The following is an 18960-nucleotide window of genomic DNA, read 5'->3' as shown; positions in this document are numbered from 1 at the left end:
GAGAGTCCATCCTCTTGTCTTCTTTCTCATGCTCTCTTATCTCTTCCATGTTCCATTCAAAGGCTGACAATCTGAACCCTAAGGGAATTGTTCCATGGGGCACCGAGGTCCAGCAAGCAGGGGCCTGGACTGAGTGTGGATCGAAAAGCACTCTTGCGCTCTACACTCTATGACCTCCTAAGGCTGGGGCCCTGCTTGTTCCTAATCACTACATAGAATATACATAGAAAATTAGGCATTTAACAGAGATACATATATCTGTCTGAAGCCTGTTGTTTTCTTTTTAACATCAAAGACAGAAGTATATAGGCTATTGCTTTATTTCACTCAACCCAATTGAAATGGGGCCACTGTGCAAAACTAACAAAGTCAAATGAAGCCTTACAGTGGGATGACTGGAAGATCATAAAAGGAAGACGCAACTTCGGAGTCTTAGGGAATGCCATCAAAGCAGTCAACGTCAAATTTAAAGTCAGGAGATTAACCCCAAAATGACTTGGGGCGCGATGAAGTCAGATAAGGATAAGAAGTCCTCTTAGATACGCAGCAACGCTAGCCAGTCAGGTCCTGCTAGCAAGCCAGTAAACAGACTGCAGAGGGCGGGGGTCTGGCTCTCCAAGGCGAGTACAAACAAGCACAGGCTGCCTGACTGAAAGATCACTGAGATCCCAACATCTCAGCAAGTGCTCCACCACACAGCTGCACGGACTGGGCCGTCAGATCCTCTGCTGGAAAAACAGGAGGCATGTGCAGCTCCTTAAGGGACACGTGTCTGTTCGTGCGTGTATGCGTGCATCATTTGCGGATGGCCAGGCTGGATGGCTAACCTAAACGCGGCCCTGATCTGCAATCATTTTTTATTTTATTAAATACACACACACACACACACTGCAAAAGAGCAAGAAATGATGGCTAAGATAAGAGAGCAAGAAGTACCACCACACAGGTCTATACATCAACCGTTTTTAGATGCAGTGCAATCCAGTTTTTCACATTTCCAATTCAAAAGACTGCTGACGAGTCAGTAACAGCATAACACATTAAGACAAGTCAGAGTATTTCGAAGGCTACGATTTTTTTTATTTTATGGACGGAGAGGAACAGATGTCAACGCAGGTATGATTCATTGAAAGCACTGTATCCTGAGATTTCCTTTTTTTGTTGCCGTCACTGCCAAGGACAGAGGGGGGATATCCTCAGCTCTACTGACCTGGCTTTCCTATCCACCTGCAGTGTGTGTGTGTGTGTGTGTGTCACAAAACACTGCACTATGTCACTGTCACTATCGCAGCAGTCCCAGTGTTTGCACACACAGACCATAATTGTCACAAGACAGGAAGACACCCTCAGGCTGGTGTCACCATGGCAGCGAGCAAGAGGAGAGTTCCTGGATGAAGCCCTGCCACTCCACCGGTCAGACAGGTTTCCAGCAGCAGCACTAATCCTTTCAGAGTAGCACAGGTAGAAGATAAATATCCCACCATACTAGATCAATTTCCTTTGGATTATACTGAACAATGAAGTCCCAACAATATGGAATACATGAGCCACACACGTCAACACAGGCACACTGAAACTTGTGCATTAACCATCATATGCACTACCTCTCTCTCTGGCTGTCTCTGACTGTAGCTGATTTTTTTCTCCTTTAATACGACACTCTCTTTTCTAACCCCAGACCTAAAATACTCAGATAAACCACACTATCTCTGGCAGATGACAGAGTGCGAGGAAGCACCGCCCTTGTGTAATTTCACTCTGACGCAAATGCGGGACTGGATCGTCTCTTAATATGGAGCTGGAGAACACATTTATTTATTTTTGTTTTGTTTCGCTGCTTTGCCGGACAGAAAAGCGAGAGGAGTGAGGGTGGGGGCGGGGTAAGGGTAGGCGCAGGGAGAGGAGAGGAGAGGAGGGGGGCCTTAAAAACACTGGACACCAGAACTCTGCTGTACAACCAACAGGCAGCAAAGAAAATATTTTCAGAAAATGTTCCACGCCTGAGCTCAGACCCAAAAGAAAAAATCTCTCTCTCTCTCTCTCTCTCTCTCGCTCTCTCTCTCTCTCTCTCTCGATGAAGGCTTCACACAACAGTCTCACACACACAAACATACATACACACACGCAACCGTCCAGGCCAGATAGAGATGAAGTGGGTGAGTAAGCCTTGTAAATGTCTGATCTCACTCATAGAGCAGTTCCAGGACTGAGTGATGCTCCAGAGTTGATGCTGCCCAGGGTCAGGTCATAAGCTTGAAAGGCAGCCAGAGCTGACTCCAGACCAGCCTCTAAAGGCCACTGCAGTGTAGCCTCCAGTCACAGCACCCGAAACATGTCCTGTCATGCGTGTGGACCCTTGACTCATCCGGATCGGCTTACACCATCTAAACACCAGCGCATACTGATCTTTATCCCTGCTGCGTGGGCCAACGGTGCCTCCAGCTGCAGGTCTGAGAACAGTGGTTGCGCAAGGCCTTGCATTATGACTGCCAATGGGAAGAGGCAGCCACAGTTGTTTTCCCTTTAAATATCCGTCTTCGCACCTAATGGCAGAGCATGCTGCTTGTTGCCACTGACAACAACGGAACTGAAATCAGTTGACAGTGGCACGGTTGGCTTCTCCGAAAGTAAAGTCATTGATGTTTATGGTGGTAGCAGCCGTTAGGTTCAGTCTTCAACTCACGTTGTTTTGGTGGAATAAAAGCAACTTCAGGGAGGAAAGCCCAGCTAATCCAAACATGATAGATCTACAATACCACAGAAAGGGCCATTGGCAACCGGATTCATTTTCAACGAACATACAGCCCTGGGAGACACCCTTTACCAGATTACATCTAAGGAAGGCTACCAGCAAAACAAAAAATAAATAAATCTCTGTTCTGGGTCTGCTTCTCGCGTTGGGCCTGGTGGCTGACGTCAGGATCGGGGAGGGCTGAGGGGAAACTGTACCAAGATCAGCTGTTCCCAAAGCGCAGCAGCGGTTTCCCCCCGGGGAGGAACAGATACGATCTCTGCATGCCAAACCACAATCCAGTTCTTCCTCTCCGCTAGGGCTGTTTGTGTGGCAGGCCGGCGAGCCCACGGAGAGAGGGGGGGAAACACACCACTTTAACAAGCTGCACTTTATGAGTGCACAGACAAGGTTGGAAAGGACCAACTCTGGAAAAAAATGTAGACAGATGTAGAACAAGCTAGCGGGGGCCAAGGTGGAAATGGCTAATCATTTCAAATCCAAACACACTCGTAATGTGTGTCTGAGGTAGTTGGGGGGGGGACTGGGGAGGGGGCCGGCGGGGTTGAGGCTGATGTTTTAATTTCACTGAGCGAAAAGGATGACGTCAACCTTCCTCACTAAATCCTGATGAAACGATGCAGGCAAGGCGAGCCAAACGTGAAATTTCTCTACCGAGAGCTCAGATCGCAAGAGGCCATCCCATTCTCACACAGGAACTTAATTCAACTCCACATGTACTCAGCGGTGTTTGTCTAAAAGTGCTCGACATCACACACTCATGACCTCATCGCCTAGTCATTCAATTTGCAAAACACTCCTTGCGATGTGTATGGGTTCCACACGTGTTTACACGCACAAGTTGGTTAAATATATATTTGTACTGTCCATGAGACACATTTTCAAAAAAAAATCAAAAAAGCCAAGCATTGCTCTGTACAGTCCCTATGTAAGGGTTGCCACTTTCCCAGAAGCTTTTTTTCCCCTTTTGGCCCTCATCCTGCCTTTTGCCCTAGGCTACTTCTCCATCATCGCTGAGACTAGTTTGACTGGTAACGGAAACCTAGGCTTCATCCCCTCCTTGTGACACAGAGACACAGAGCAGTGGGGCTGGGGGAGTCCAAGGGGCAGAGAAGCAAGAGAAGAGAAGAGCGAGAGAAAATGGAGTGAGGAAGAGCATGAAGGTAAAAGGAAAGCTAGTCGACTAGATGGGTACTCAGAGCTGCAGAGAAGAGAGAGAGAGAGAGATGTATGATCACATACCACTGGTTATGCTCATAGTGGAGGGGTGGCTGGGGTGTGGTTCTGGTGTCAGGTTGCATGGCAGAGATCTGAAACCAACATTACCCCCCGAACAATTTCTGACCCAGTCAGTCTACTCAAGCGATTCGTTTTTCATTTCACCCCGGAGGAGACACTGGGGCCTCCAGCTCCACTCTGGGCAAAGACGCCTGGCCCGCATCAGGCCTGTTCACCGATCAAACCAGGACACGTGAGGGACGGGCCAGTGGGCATGAAGACAGCATCTGAGCACTGCTACTGCCTTCAGAAGGGACAATCCCTAAATGTACAGCTGTGATCGTGGAGCGTTTGTGTCTGTGTGTGTGTGTGTCTGTGTGTGTGTGTGCGTCTGTGTGTGTGTGTGTGTGTTTGTGTGTGTGTGTACAGATATGCAAGGCGCTTTAAGTGCTGAACGGCCCAAGTCAAATATTTGAGAGCTCTGAAAGTTTTCAGAGTAAACCGCAGAGGCGATGGACTTGTTAGCACTCTTATGACTTGCGTGACTTATCTAGTCATGTATGGAGCCCCTTTAAGTGCATCCTGTTATGACATGCAGCCATGTGACATATGCAAGCTGACATAGTTACACCCCAGTTTACACTCTTGCACACATACACACACACACTGTGAGAGCAAACACACAACATATAGGCTACACACACACACACACACACACACACACACACACACACACACACAGACAGACAGAGATCATCCCCTCCAGGCCAGTACACACACTCACACACACACACACACACACACACAAACACACACAGTGATCATTCCCTCTAGGCCAGTACACACACACACACACACACACACACACACACACACACACACACACACATACTCACAAGGGTTAACAACAAGGGCAAGAGGTGGAAGGGGTTGTTGGGCTGCAGATGTTTTGAGCTGGAGGGATTGTGTGGGTGGGAGAGGGAGAGGGAGAGGGTTGATGGGATACATTTGTCTTTCTCTATCATTTAAGAGTGAAAAGTCATAAGATGAGTGCATGACAAGAAGAACCAATGACAGTGTGAGTGTGACAACTGGTGTTAAAATAGGGGGAAGAAAAGGCCCTCCTCCAAATTCCTAAATGCATTCAAATCAGCTCAAGCCAAAACCACACTGATAAGGTCAACTAAACCTTAGCGAACTTGGCCTTTTACCAGGTGAAAAAACCCAAGCACTGGACTGATCTCCCCACTGTGTTCCTTGTAAGCCCAGAACACCCACCCCAACTCAATGCCATTAGGCACGGACACAAAATGATCCCTCTTCAAGGACCATCCGGAGAGAGCCAGTTTTCTTTCTTTTTTTTTTTTTTATCTCTCTCCCCCTTTACCACATATACTCATCCACCTATCTGTCTCTATCTGTTGCTTTGTTTCCCCTTGGCCAAGGCCTCAAGGCGCCACAGCACCACGAGCTAACAGTCTGGAGGCTAACTGGAATCGATCATGAAACATGGGGCTTGAGTGACACAGACAGCAGCCAGTGAGCACAAAGCGGTCTTGTGACAGGATAGGATTGGCCACTGAGCAATATGTCAAAGTGGGCGGGAGCAGGATATGAGCGGATAATCTAATATCAAGTGACAGTTTAAATAAACAGCTTGTGGGGATGACAATGGGCCCTAATGTTAGCCGCCTGCCATAGAGAGCCCATTATGAGGTAAAAGCTCTTCCTGTTTCTGCCTACATGAGAGAGGGTTATTCAACAAGCACTGACAAGAGCCATGGCGGATTACAATATATTAGTAGCACAAACTGAGAGTTGCATTTGTAATGATTCTCCGTCAGGAAGTTTAGGCAAGAGGCTACAATTTATTCAGGTAGATTTGCTGCCAACTTCTGTCTGGCCTCCAAGGCATTTGGCTGCATAATCAACTGAATAAATAAACGTCGCTTTTTAACATTTAATTCACATGTCACCAAGGTGAACTGGACAGAGAAAACTGGAGGTGGAAATCAGCAAGATTCTGACGCAAATTGCCTTTCCACTGACGTCACATAAAAATGAGGCTGCCATGCATGGCAAAACGAAAGAAAAAAAAACAGTCTACTGGAAACAAACTTTCCCTTCATTGTATCTATTTCTATCTGCCTGATACTCTCAATCTGTTCACATACATATGTGCATAGTTTCTTTGTGTGATCTTATGACCCCTAGGCAGAAATCAATTGTCAGTATGTGTAGTGTGACACCAGCTTCGGATTGTGGAAATGGACCATGTTTAAAAAAGTCCTCAAGCACCTTTTAAGCACTGCTCTAATATAGCAGTAGTGATCAAGCTGGGTCAAGCTTCACGGGAATACAACCAATGGGTTAAGCTGAGTCTCAGGCTGTTATGTGTTTGAGTCCCAAACATCCCGGTGATCAGGTGAACATGTGACAGGGCATATTAGACTGTGTAACTCATGAACTGCACCACACTGTTTTCACTGTCAGTCTGCCATTATCTGTCTGGATAAACCAATCACCAGTCATGGCTGAAACCCACCAGATAAGAGATCTAGTAAAATGACCTCCACTGCAGATAAGGACAATGTGGATCGTCATGTTCTTTACTTCCTTTCGTTGCAAAAGACGCCTCTCATCACTGGGCATGTAGAGATGCAACAGAGTCCAGTTGCCTGATACTTAGTGTCTTACAGTGTTAACTGCCTACATTGGTTCTGTTGCACAGCTCTTAAACCAGAGGGGGAAAATTAACTGAAATGGATTGAGTGCATAGGCAGCACATGACAGTGCATTTACTTCTGAATTTGAACTTTTACACCTTAGCTGAAGGAACATAAACCAGTCCTTCGAATAGTTGACTATACTATTCTGAGCTGAAGGTTTTGTTACGGACTATGATGTTATTGTAGTAAGTTCAGAGAAAACTAACTTAACTTGTAGTATCCTGTACATTTCATTTAGTATTATTTTGGGTTACTATAGCCTACATATTGCTCCCAGCTCAGTTCATATTCTGATTAGACAAAGTGAATTTGGGTCTTGTTATACCAGGCTAGGGTTACTAGCCCTGATTATATGAACATGCATTAAAGTCTGAGAAACTAAAGTAAAAGGTTGTTACTACAGTGTATGTGTGTGTGAAAGAGTGATATGGCTTCAAAATTATCTCTCTGTCATTCTCATGACACAGCAAACAAAGAAAACCCAATAAAGAGAAAGGGGACAGAAAAAAAGAGAGAGAATACAATATTTGGACTACAAAATGTGTAAAAAAAAACCTCAGGAACTGAGGAAGCAAATATAAACCTAAACTGGACAAAGGAAAGGAAAGGAAGGGAAGGGAAGGGAAGAGGAACAAATCCAGCAACCCTTCCACAATGACAGCAGCCTAAAAAAGAAAGGGCAGGAGAATGAGGCGGAAGAGGAAAAGATAAAACTCAGAGATGGAAAGTAACGTCATGTGAATACCACCATGGTGTACTTTTCCTGAAAACCTATACTTAACTGGAGTATTCATTTCACACTTGTGTATTTGCTGAGCCCTCCAACATCTACACCAGCAATATTATTGGAACCTTCACCAATATTTGCCTTATGCTGGAGGAAATGAGAACAGACATCTGATTACATGGGAACTTGTGACAATATTTAGTCATGTCGGTGGGCAGAAAGGTCTGTAACAGCTAACCTGGCAAACAATTACCATTTGCAAGCCGCTCAGGATTTCTACATGTGGCGAGCAGCAGCCACACACCTGATATTTGACTTCACGCTTCTGACCAAAGCTAATGCAAGGCAGGCCTGCACCCCACGTCAGACGGACTGGAGAGGAAGTCCACCAAGGGAGGTCCCCCATACCCGCTGTAAACACATGGGCGCTTCCAAGGAGACTGTAAACGACCTGAAATATTAACTATGTGAGCTTGTTGCTTCTGAAAAGCTACCCAGGTGCTTCAGGTTTTTGAGAGCCAAGAGGGAGAATTACATGAATGACCCTGTCAAAATAAATGCCCCAAACCTTACAAACAGGGTAATGAGAAAATGTAAATGTATAATGATGTTAACTTGCCAACATGTTAACAATCACCAAAACAGTATATAATCTTTTTCTATAATCTTACAGTAACAACAGTATGAATCTATACACGATGAGAGTGTTCTAGTGTGTCAGCAGACATTGTGAGTTTTAACGGTGGTTCTAACCAGCCCTCAGTGACTGTTGCAGCACTGACTTTAACAGCACATACAAACACACACACTACAGGAAAGGTGAACAGTGAGTAAGAAAACAAGGATGCAGAGCTTCCTAATTTTTCCAGCAAGGGGGTTGATGTCTCACTGTTTACGACAAGACATTTTGACGAAAGTGACCTGGGCCTCTCCGAGTGCTGCCCGCCTCACGCACCTCTCCTCTGGGCACTGCTGGCCCCGGACATAGGGGGGCGCCGACTGTTTGTTTAGTCTGAGGTCTGTGTCCTCCGCTAGCTGTCACCGCTGCCCATGACACTGACCCATTCCCTGCCACTATGAAGAAAAGGTGCCCAGCAATGCACAGGGACACTGGTGAAACACTTTCTGCCCACAGAGATGGGAAACATCCGGCGTGCATGCCAAGAGAGAGACTGAGTTGCTTCATTCATCATCATCAGTGTTTGATCACAGGCCTTCTTTTCTCAACAGCTCTTTGGGGAGAGGACACACACACACACACACACACACACACACACACACACACACACACTGCCATTTGCTTCACGACTCAAGACTGCAGATTTCCACAGTTTTTTCATCAGTACTTAAAATAAAACAAGGAAGAATTGCAAAGATGACCAATAACCCAAGCTGTTCTCAGGAGCAAGGGGGAGATGGAGTGATAGAGAGAGAGAGAGAAGGAAAGAGAAAGAGAGTGAAAGGGAAAAAGAGAGAGAGAGCACATGAGGTTTTGAGCCAGTTGGCAATCTTGAACTCCCCCCTCATTAAAATGTTATTAAAACGCTTCTCAGACATGTGCGCACAAGGAGGAACACCACATTTCCCTGGGAACATCATGTCCCTTTCCAACACCTGTTTGACTTTTGAAACCGCTCATGCCACGCGCAGGCCAGTCTATGTACCTGCCATTTGGAATGGCAGGAGGCCTCAAAGTTTTACAGCAAACTGAAAGCTAACAGTAAGGGACCCTCAAATCCAAACTCAAAACCCCAAAATATAGGCCCTATTAAGTCATTCTTGTTTGATGATGACTATGCTGTACAGGCAAAATTGAATGGTGCGAGCACTTATCAAGCTTCAACAATCAACGAGAAGAAGAAACATCTGTAAAACTAGCATTCTGCAGTGTGCAAAGAGAAAATTGAAAAACACTGTTACTATGGTAGAGAGTTACATAAATGGGTATGATAATTTACATTCCTGCTTTGCTTGACCTTTGTTGATGTAAGATTATAAAACACACACCAAAGGACACAGGTTTTTATATTTTTTACACAAACTGTGCCCTAAAAAAATATATACAGCCGCGGAAAAAATTAAGAGACCACTTCAAAATTATCAGTTTCTCTGGTTTTACTATTTATTGGTATGTGTTAAAGTAAAATGTACATTTTAGTTTTATTCTATAACCTACTGGCAACATTCCTACCAAATTTCAAATAAAAATATTGTCATTTAGATCATTTATTTGCAGAAAAATGACAATTGGTCAAAATAGCAAAAAAGATGCAGTGTCTTCAGATCTCGAATAATGCAAAGAAAACAAGCTCATATTCATTTTTAAACTACACAATACTAATGCTTTAACTTAGGAAGAGTTCAGAAATCAATATTTGGTGGAATAACCTTGATTTAAAATCACAACTTTCATGTGTCTTGGCATGCTCTCCACCAGTCTTTCACATTGCCGTTGGGTGACTTTATGCTACTCCTGGCGCAAGAATTCAAGCAGCTCGACTTCTTTTCATGGCTTGTGACCATCCATCTTCCTCTTGATCACATTTCAGAGTTTTTTTTATGGGATTCAGGTCTCGAAATTGGGATGGCCATGACAGGGTCCTGATCTGGTGGTACTCCATCCACACCTTTACTGGCCTGGCTGTGTGGCACGGAGCATTGCCCTGCTGGAAAAAACACTTCTCAGAGTTGGGGAACATTGTCAGAGCAAAAGGAAGCAAGTTTTTCTTCCGGGACAACGTTGTACTTTGCCTGGCTGAGGTTTGTAAAAGACCATAAGGATTGAACCAAAGCCGACTGGAGGGTCTCCTAGTTCGTCTTCTCTGATGAGTCCAATTTCACAGTAGGTGCAAGACTCTGTGGCTTGTAGGCCTCTCCAGGTCTCCGTCTAACCATCAGACGACCATGTGTTGGGCAAAGCTGAAAATTGGACTCATCAGAGAAGACGAACTAGGAGACCTTCCAGTCCGCTTTGGTTCAATCCTTATGGTCTTTTACAAACCTCAGCCAGGCAAAGTACAACGTTGTCCCGGAAGAAAAACTTGCTTCCTTTTGCTCTGACAATGTTCCCCAACTCTGAGAAGTGTTTTTTCCAGCAGGGCAATGCTCCGTGCCACACAGCCAGGCCAGTAAAGGTGTGGATGGAGTATCACCAGATCAGGACCCTGTCATGGCCAGCCCAATTTCGAGACCTGAATCCCATAAAAAAACTCTGAAATGTGATCAAGAGGAAGATGGATGGTCACAAGCCATGAAAAGAAGCCGAGCTGCTTGAATTCTTGCGCCAGGAGTAGCATAAAGTCACCCAACGGCAATGTGAAAGACTGGTGGAGAGCATGCCAAGACACATGAAAGTTGTGATTTTAAATCAAGGTTATTCCACCAAATATTGATTTCTGAACTCTTCCTAAGTTAAAGCATTAGTATTGTGTAGTTTAAAAATGAATATGAGCTTGTTTTCTTTGCATTATTCGAGATCTGAAGACACTGCATCTTTTTTGCTATTTTGACCAATTGTCATTTTTCTGCAAATAAATGATCTAAATGACAATATTTTTATTTGAAATTTGGTAGGAATGTTGCCAGTAGGTTATAGAATAAAACAAAAATGTACATTTTACTTTAACACATACCAATAAATAGTAAAACCAGAGAAACTGATCATTTTGAAGTGGTCTCTTAATTTTTTCCGCGGCTGTATATATATATATATATATATAGTATAATATGTAATACATCATTCATATTATGTATATATAGGTTTTTGGCCATTTTTGAAAGACATCCACTATTAGACAGCAGAATTGTGTATTTTACAGTTAGGGTACTTCTTGACCTAATATGTTATATAACAGTGGCTGATAAAATTATAATTTTTTTTTTTATATATATATAGTTTATGAATGAAAGTAGTAATCCACTTTAACTTTGGGAAATTCTCGAATACCAATACACCGTTCTCACAGCAGCAGCAAGGTGTTTTCTTTAAGTGACTGAGACGGATGGCAAAAGCATTTAGCTCCAGCTGTACCAGCAGGCCTGTGTACAGGACAGATCTCTCCTACAGTCCTATCAAGGAAGACACACATGTAGTCTCCACACAATGTGTGTGTGTGTGTGTGTGTGTGTGTACAGCTGCCGTTGTATGGTTTCATCTACTGTGTGAACTGTTCCATGTCATCCACATCAACTGTGATGGATCTGTTGGTATTAAAACATGACACCAGCAAGCAGGGGATTCTGAGCAGTCTTTCATACCACCACTAGCCTGCAGCAGCCTACAGTATTGCATGTCCAAAAAGAAATGTACTAGAGAAATACAACAGGCACACACCAGCTAGAATGGCATAACAGGTTAGGTAGAACAACTGCATTTGAATTAGTACCAGCTACGGTAAATGCATGTCGTATGTTCTCGGTCAAATTGTCCACATAATATAAGCTGTGTGAAAGAACCTAGTAATTAGACAATAGAGATAATTCAATGTAAAACAAGTCAAATGCATTTTTTGAGTAAACACTACCACCAGTTATTACCAGCTGCCATTAGGGAGAGGATGCAATGCACAGAAGTGTGTTTGAAAGTGGCATCTCCAAAAATGCTTCCTTAATAAGGCCAAATATGATATACAAATCTACAGAAATCTAAAAAAAAAAAAAAAAACCCATGTAGCAAACCAGTGTATGTACAAGAAAATACAGAGGTGCATGGACAGACAGTTCATAGTTTTTATGATTTGATCATAATTTCGTAGTACACAAGAGAAATTACCATTACATGATCGGTGAAATCCTACATTTTCTTTGAAACAGTACATTTTAATGAGCTTGATTCTGTTAGCAGTCAAAACCACATTGTTACAGTTATTCAATTTAGCAGCTACAGAAGCTGAGGGCGAGGAAGACTACAGTGTTAACTGTGTCACTTGCTAACTGTGTCAAATAACTCTTTGGTCCTGTCACCATACAGACCGAGCTTCTGCCTCGCATGGATGCAACACATGGAATTCATTCTGAACTCAGAGGCCATGCGCAGAGCCGCTAGGACGGTTAATGCAACCACATCAGGGAAGTCCTCACAAAGCAATGTGTTTTTATGGGCGACAAATGTGGGAACACCCTGATGTATGAAAGCCATGACGGTTCTTCTGGCTAGCAGCACTGAGCTAATAAAGTGAAACCGCTGAACGTCAACGCTGAACGCAAAAAAAATATGTGTGAATAGCTCGTAAAAAGCAGAGGAGGAAAGAATGAAGCAGGCTGAAAGATAGCAACATTTAAGAGATGAGAAAATGGGGCTTTCTGAATGATCAAGGCACTGTGGGGAAAATACACTGGGAGTTGTAGACATTGTCACTCTGTGACCAAATGGAAAAAAGGGTGCAAAACATACATGAACATAAGAAAGAGTGTCATGTAAACCCCTATTTCAATTAGAATATTAGCTTTTATCCTGGATTAACAGATTGGTAGCAAGGCTTTGAGACACAATGGCACCACTATAAGAGTAGAGGTGTATGAAAATATGAGACACTTGAGTATTGTGATATTATGTTTTTTGATACTGTATCGAACTTAAAAACAATGTATCAATTCTGAATTCATAGTTAACATGCGAAGATTCGTGGCAGACACTTGATAATTTTGTGTTGTGTTTACACCCCCAAGCTGCTCGATAGCAGTGCTATAATCTATCTTCAGCCATTTAAATATTCCACTCCAACGTAAATGGAGACAGGAAGTAGTGTAAGGGTGCACCGTCTATCAACTCTTTTTCATTGGACTGATTTTATAATGACCTAGGTTTTGTGTACACAGTGCATCAAGGGAAAGGAGTGGACTCCCACAGCAGTTCAATTTGACGTTCAAAACATCAGCCTTAAGGTTGTAAGCGTATGAAGTTAACTTGGTGGGGGACATGAAAACCATAATATCCTGAAAATGATGGGTAAAGAGGAAAGACTAACTAACTGAGAAAGCAGACTTGAAGTCTGTATGACAGTAAGCCAACACCTTTGATGTTCTAGAACTGTCATCAAATAGACGTCCATTTCAACTTCATGCCCCTCAAAAGGATAACAGTGTTCATTACATTCTAGATATCTACCAGTTTTTCTCCATTTTTCTAAAAGCTTGATTTATGTTATTGACAAAGACTCCTCATGGGTATTTATAGTGACCAATGAAATGAAAACAACCCATAATACATCTTATCTGCAAACTGAAAGCATCTGGAGGGCACTTAGCCATTTCCTTTCACTTTAAAAAAGAAAAATCTGTTTATTTCACTGTCATTAGTGCCAAGGCACACCCAGTCACCCATGATCCAGAGTTTCTCTCTCCGGTCTTGAGATTTTCCATCTAAAATGTGAACGTGTGTTTCATGGCTCACTCTCAGCAGCATGTGAATAATGTTGGCCCATTTAGACTCACACAGAGCAGTTCCAGAATATAATATAGATTATGTTGCATATGGTAAAGTAATGAGGAAAATCAGCATACTTTACAGTTCAGGTCAGGTACAAGAGGCCCTACATGTAATGCTGTATGATGAGAATAACATGGTCAGGAAAACAGCCAAGTTGGAAGTCAAAGGTTGCTTAATAATTATCCAACATCTCATAAATGTCTCTTAAACCATTTAGCTTCATGGTTATCAGAGGTGGGTATTTACGTGCTAAATGTACTCCATCACATGTACTTAAGTATTTTTTAGGAGTAATTATAGGGGTAAAATGTAGCCTACTCAAGAACATTAACGATTAAATGAATGTCCATGCCAGTATATTAGGCTACACATCTTGGTACTCTTATATCAAATTATTTTTATTTACACAAATACAGCTTTTAGCCAACAACATCAAATGCTTTGGCTAAGTTAATATCTAGAAGCAATATTGGCCTGTTGTTCGTACGTCAACTGCGTTGAACCAGAGCACTTGACAGTGGAAATCTATGGAGTTGAATCCCAAAGCATTAGTCTCTGAGTGGCAACAAAAAGTCCAAGTTTAATTTGCTAATGTTTGAAAGCTGAAGATATTTTACAAGCCTAGTCTATGGAGTTAAAGCCAACGCTGGCCAACATCTAAGTTTGTGACTGCGTGGTTTATTCTAAGACTGATTAACACATAGGCCTACTGTCCGTTGAAAGGCTAGCCTTCACATAGCCGCTCTCTCCTGCTTCAGATGTAGGCTAACTTAAGCATCTCATCTGATCGGTAATTTTTCAAAGTATAACATAACTTGTGGTACAGCTCCATTTCGTTAGGTGCAATATTTAAAGGACATTATTTTGTAGGAGCCTATGAGGTTCACATCACTTCAACTATGTCACAGCCATTCACAGCAAAAGCAGTCCACCCATTTATCATCTTGGTAGAAAAGTAAAAATCTGAGTTCGCAACATTTCTTTTTAACTGAATTGCACAGTAAGCAATGAATCTAACAGAGAAAATCATGTTATTTGCAATTTCAACTGAATAAAGAAGAAAATATCTGTATTTGTTTCTGCTTTGGTTGTTTGCGTTAACATTTGTGTGACTTGTTGTTGTGTTGTTTACATATTACTTATGCCAAGTGATTCACATTGATAACTAAACAAATTATGTTTATTTGTATTTATTTATTTGGGGGGTGGCAGCAGCCCTCCAGCGTACTTTGTTGTTGTTGTTGTTTGTTTGTTTGTTTAATCAGAATATGATTTACTTGAATGTGCAGATGGCTTTGTTACATTGGCTATGTTACATTGTGTTGATTAGCCAAGCATTTTTATTTTTTCACATTTTGGGCATAACCTCACATTTGAATACGCCTCATAGGTGTAAAACAAAAATATCATATGAAGTCACTCACTTCTCATTTATTGAGATACATTTTTAGTGTAAGTCAAATAATTATTCTGAGGGGTACTTTTACTTGAGCCAATATTGTAATATAGGAACAATACATTTACATGAGTAGAGCTTTTGCTTACTCTACCCACCTCTGATGGGTATTATGTATCTCTTGCAGGTGCTCTTTTTTTTTTACTAAAGTTACAGAGAAATTCACTACTTCATTATACATGTAAACAATATTTAAATGTGACTATGTTCAGTGTTGTGAGGGGGCAATTTGCCAGGCAGACATTTCATTTAAAGATTGCTGAGTCAATCAGGATGCGTGAACGAGCACGTCAGCGCCAGTGTTTTTAGCAATCCGACATTTTTTCCAACACAATTTTCGCTTAACTGAGGGCTACGTGATCTTTTGGACAGCCTCGGGACCTTCTGTACGCTTTCAATAAATATACAGGCCTGTTTCGCCTAACCTCCAATTTAGCCAGGACACATCGTTTGATTTTGTAATCGGCTCGAACAAAATGATGGAACCTCATTTCAATGAGAACACACTCCTATAGTATAGAGTGCATATCACATACAAAAATGAATAGGCCTAGTAAAAGTCAAAAACAGGTAGCCCGTGGAGTGGAAGAACACCTGCTCAATCTTGTACTACGCTACTTTAAAAAACACATGCAACTGAATTCGATAGGGCTGTAGCTCACTCAACAGCTAATAAAATGCATTGCATTTTGACAACTAGTCAAACATGAATGCTGCGAGACAAAACACGGTGCCGTGCTGACCTCCAGTCATCTGATTACCGTCTCCCCCTTGGCTTGAACACTAAGGGATCCATCAACCCACCCTAGCACCACAACCGATGGACGTCAATTGCCTCTGTCGCCATGCACGAACAGCCCTAGGCAATCATGGGTCATAACTGCCCGTCCTTCTACGTCCAAAAGACACTACGAGAAAATTGGGATGCAATTTGTCTTTCCTAGTCATTCGGCGTCTGCTAACTCAAGGCCTAACTGCAGATTCGCTTCATTTCCAGGTAATGCTGGCGGAGATGGGGGTACACCGTGTGCAGTTTCCCTCTCCGCACAGAATAAACCAGGCCTGGACGTAGCATATAGCATACACTTGGCCCCTCTCATCTTACGATACACTACCCCCCGCCCCTTATGCATATGATGTAGAATATTATTTCTGCGTGAAAAATATTACACAATTTGACTACGAGGTGAAATATGATGCATGATAAGTACTAACCTATGACACCACCTTCCTTCCATAACCTCGCTGAAGCTCAAAAATGGTAGGCTAAAGCAATACATGGGCAAGGCCACCCCACAATCAAACCTGCGTAGTACTCTTATTCTCCCACTGAAATAATTGCATGTATAGGTAACACAGACCCCTTGCACTTAACAAACATGGAATGTTAATTCAGAGCTACCGTCTCCAAAAATGTAAGTTATCCCTTGTTTGATACTTTGTAACAGTGCGAAGCGTGAAAACCCACCATAGGTTATGTGATCCAAAGCTACTGGTGTGTTAAAACAGACGTGGGTATTGATCCGCAAATAAACTACCTCGCTCGTTGACATTGCAGCGTTATCAGCACACGAAAAGGTGCCTGTACAACACTGTTTGTTGCCGATTGCCTGACATAATTTATCTGAATGCAAATGAACGGCAGACTACTGCGCAGATTGTGGACAGCCAAAGAATGGCAGAGTCGTGTCTTTGTTATGGTTCGGTCTTCTTCGTTCCCCCCCTTGAATTCTCCCTGATGTGTCTTACCTTCTCTTGCCTTCAGCAGCACGGTGTTGGCCACGATATTTTCAATCTCCATTGTCAGAATTCGGATCCCGAACAGTCCCGATACATTTCACTCAACGGAAAAGATTAAGACGGTTGTGCGGATGATGATGATGGTAATGATGATGACGATCAACGTGAATATCGCGCTGGCACATACCAGGTTAATGGTATTTCTCCATAGCTTGATGTTAAAACACCCACCATCTAGAACAGTTCCAACATGAACTCCCCTTGTTAGCATTCAATGCCTAGCCTTCCTTCCTGCCTCGCTCGCTCTGCTAGCCTGAGAGTAGGAGGGATCAGTTTACAACCGTGTAACATTACAGCCACACACACACATCTACATAGGGGCTTACCACATACACGCACTAATACAGGGAACGGGCAACACTGACAAAGTCAAATGCCGTTGTAAACAATCTTTTTGGTAATTACTGTGGTAAGAAATGCCACTGCTTCCTTTGATGAAGGGTCTTCATTTTTTTGGTAGCTGGATGAGTGAATGACCCCTGCCCTGCGGTTTAAGCTATAGTAGAAGCCAAAACATTTATGGCAAATTCCACAGACAGATATGTTCAAAAGGCATGCTGTTAAGAAATGTCCTCTTGGTAATGGTTTCTGTAGACTTATATATTCAGTGGCTCATGAAACAGTAGGCAGAGAGATGTTGGGGGCCATGGACACGCTGTCCTTGATTCAAGATAAACATTTTTCCAACATCAAGGCCTCATACATTTGGATAACAGAGAACTGAGTCCTCTTCTGGACTAATTCAAATTTTGAATGGTACCTAGCATCAAAATGTTTAAGTGCCGATGCCATTTTGGGGAATGTATGTGTACGAATCAAGTTGATCAGTACACATAATATCAGCCAGTCTCATACTGTCTATGACCTCAAGATCTCTTCAAGGTGGAGTCCATGGCAGCTATGTCAGCTAGGACCATTCTCTTCTTTGAGAGGAGACAAGCTATGCATCTGAAAAACAACAGTCACAACCACCAAGCATAGAGGTGTGAGCTGGGCACAGGAGCACCAGGTCCCCATGCAGACATGTTGGAGAAGTACCTGCATTTGAACGTGGGACACTGAAGAGTGACCGATGGCTTGATTTTTCGGAGGTTGAACTCTTTATACACCAGAAGAACTCAACTCTGAAGGTCATCTTGAAGCATCACACAAAACTACCCAGTGCTGTGTATGTTGCTAAATGGCAGTAATAGACTTGTGCTTCATACTTCAGGTTATTAACATTTGTTTAAAAGACACAGATACTTGTCAGGTAAGCCTTACACAGAAACATATTGGATGGACTGTTAATAAACATTGATTTTCAAATTCAAATTCTGCCCATGTGAGAACGGCTTTTAATTCAGGTGCCAAATGTTAAATGATTTAAGGTTTGTCTCGTTGGCAGATGTTACCCCACTCTACGCACCAGCACTTAAAAGGTGGTTTTACTATTTAGTATGGCCATACATTAGATAACCCCAAGCAAGGCTTAAATTAGTATTTACTTAAAATGACTGAAGAGTTGTCCCAGCTTAACAACTTTCGTTTCAAGGACATGTTGAACAAGCATAAGTCCATCAGTAATATCACAGAGTTTAAACAACATAACAGCTAAACAAAGGGTGTGCCAGTAATGGACTTTTACTCCAGTGATTGAGCACTAAGCAAATCACACCCTGGTGTTTCTGCCTACCTGATTAATAATTAGTCTAAATACACTGCCACCTGGTGTTGAGAGCGATGAATAGCAATCTTTATTGACAGCTGTACTCAAATGATAAAAACTGACAGTAGTTCATTGGCATGTCAAAACATTAGCTGGTAGTATGACAGCATAGAGCTTTTTGTTTGTTTGTTTGTTTTTGATTT

The 18960-nt window shown here is 42.6% G+C and overlaps 1 protein-coding gene across 2 annotated transcripts in view; it reads right to left on the bottom strand.

The window, feature by feature from the left end:
* The window catches only part of grk4 (G protein-coupled receptor kinase 4), a 50168-nt gene extending 32863 nt beyond the window's left edge, over positions 1-17305 (bottom strand). For both annotated transcript variants that reach the window (XM_080837381.1, XM_080837382.1), the window contains exon 1: positions 17059-17305. In XM_080837381.1, coding sequence (XP_080693507.1) covers positions 17059-17110 — 52 coding nt within the window. In that variant the 5' untranslated portion in view covers positions 17111-17305. The remainder of the gene's footprint in view (positions 1-17058) is intronic.
* Positions 17306-18960: the final 1655 nt, after the last annotated feature.

The sequence above is a fragment of the Sprattus sprattus genome, assembly GCF_963457725.1.
Source record: "Sprattus sprattus genome assembly, chromosome: 4".
Taxonomy (NCBI): domain Eukaryota; kingdom Metazoa; phylum Chordata; class Actinopteri; order Clupeiformes; family Clupeidae; genus Sprattus; species Sprattus sprattus.
Note: the sequence above shows the minus strand (reverse complement) of the source record. Positions and strands in the feature narration are given on the sequence as shown.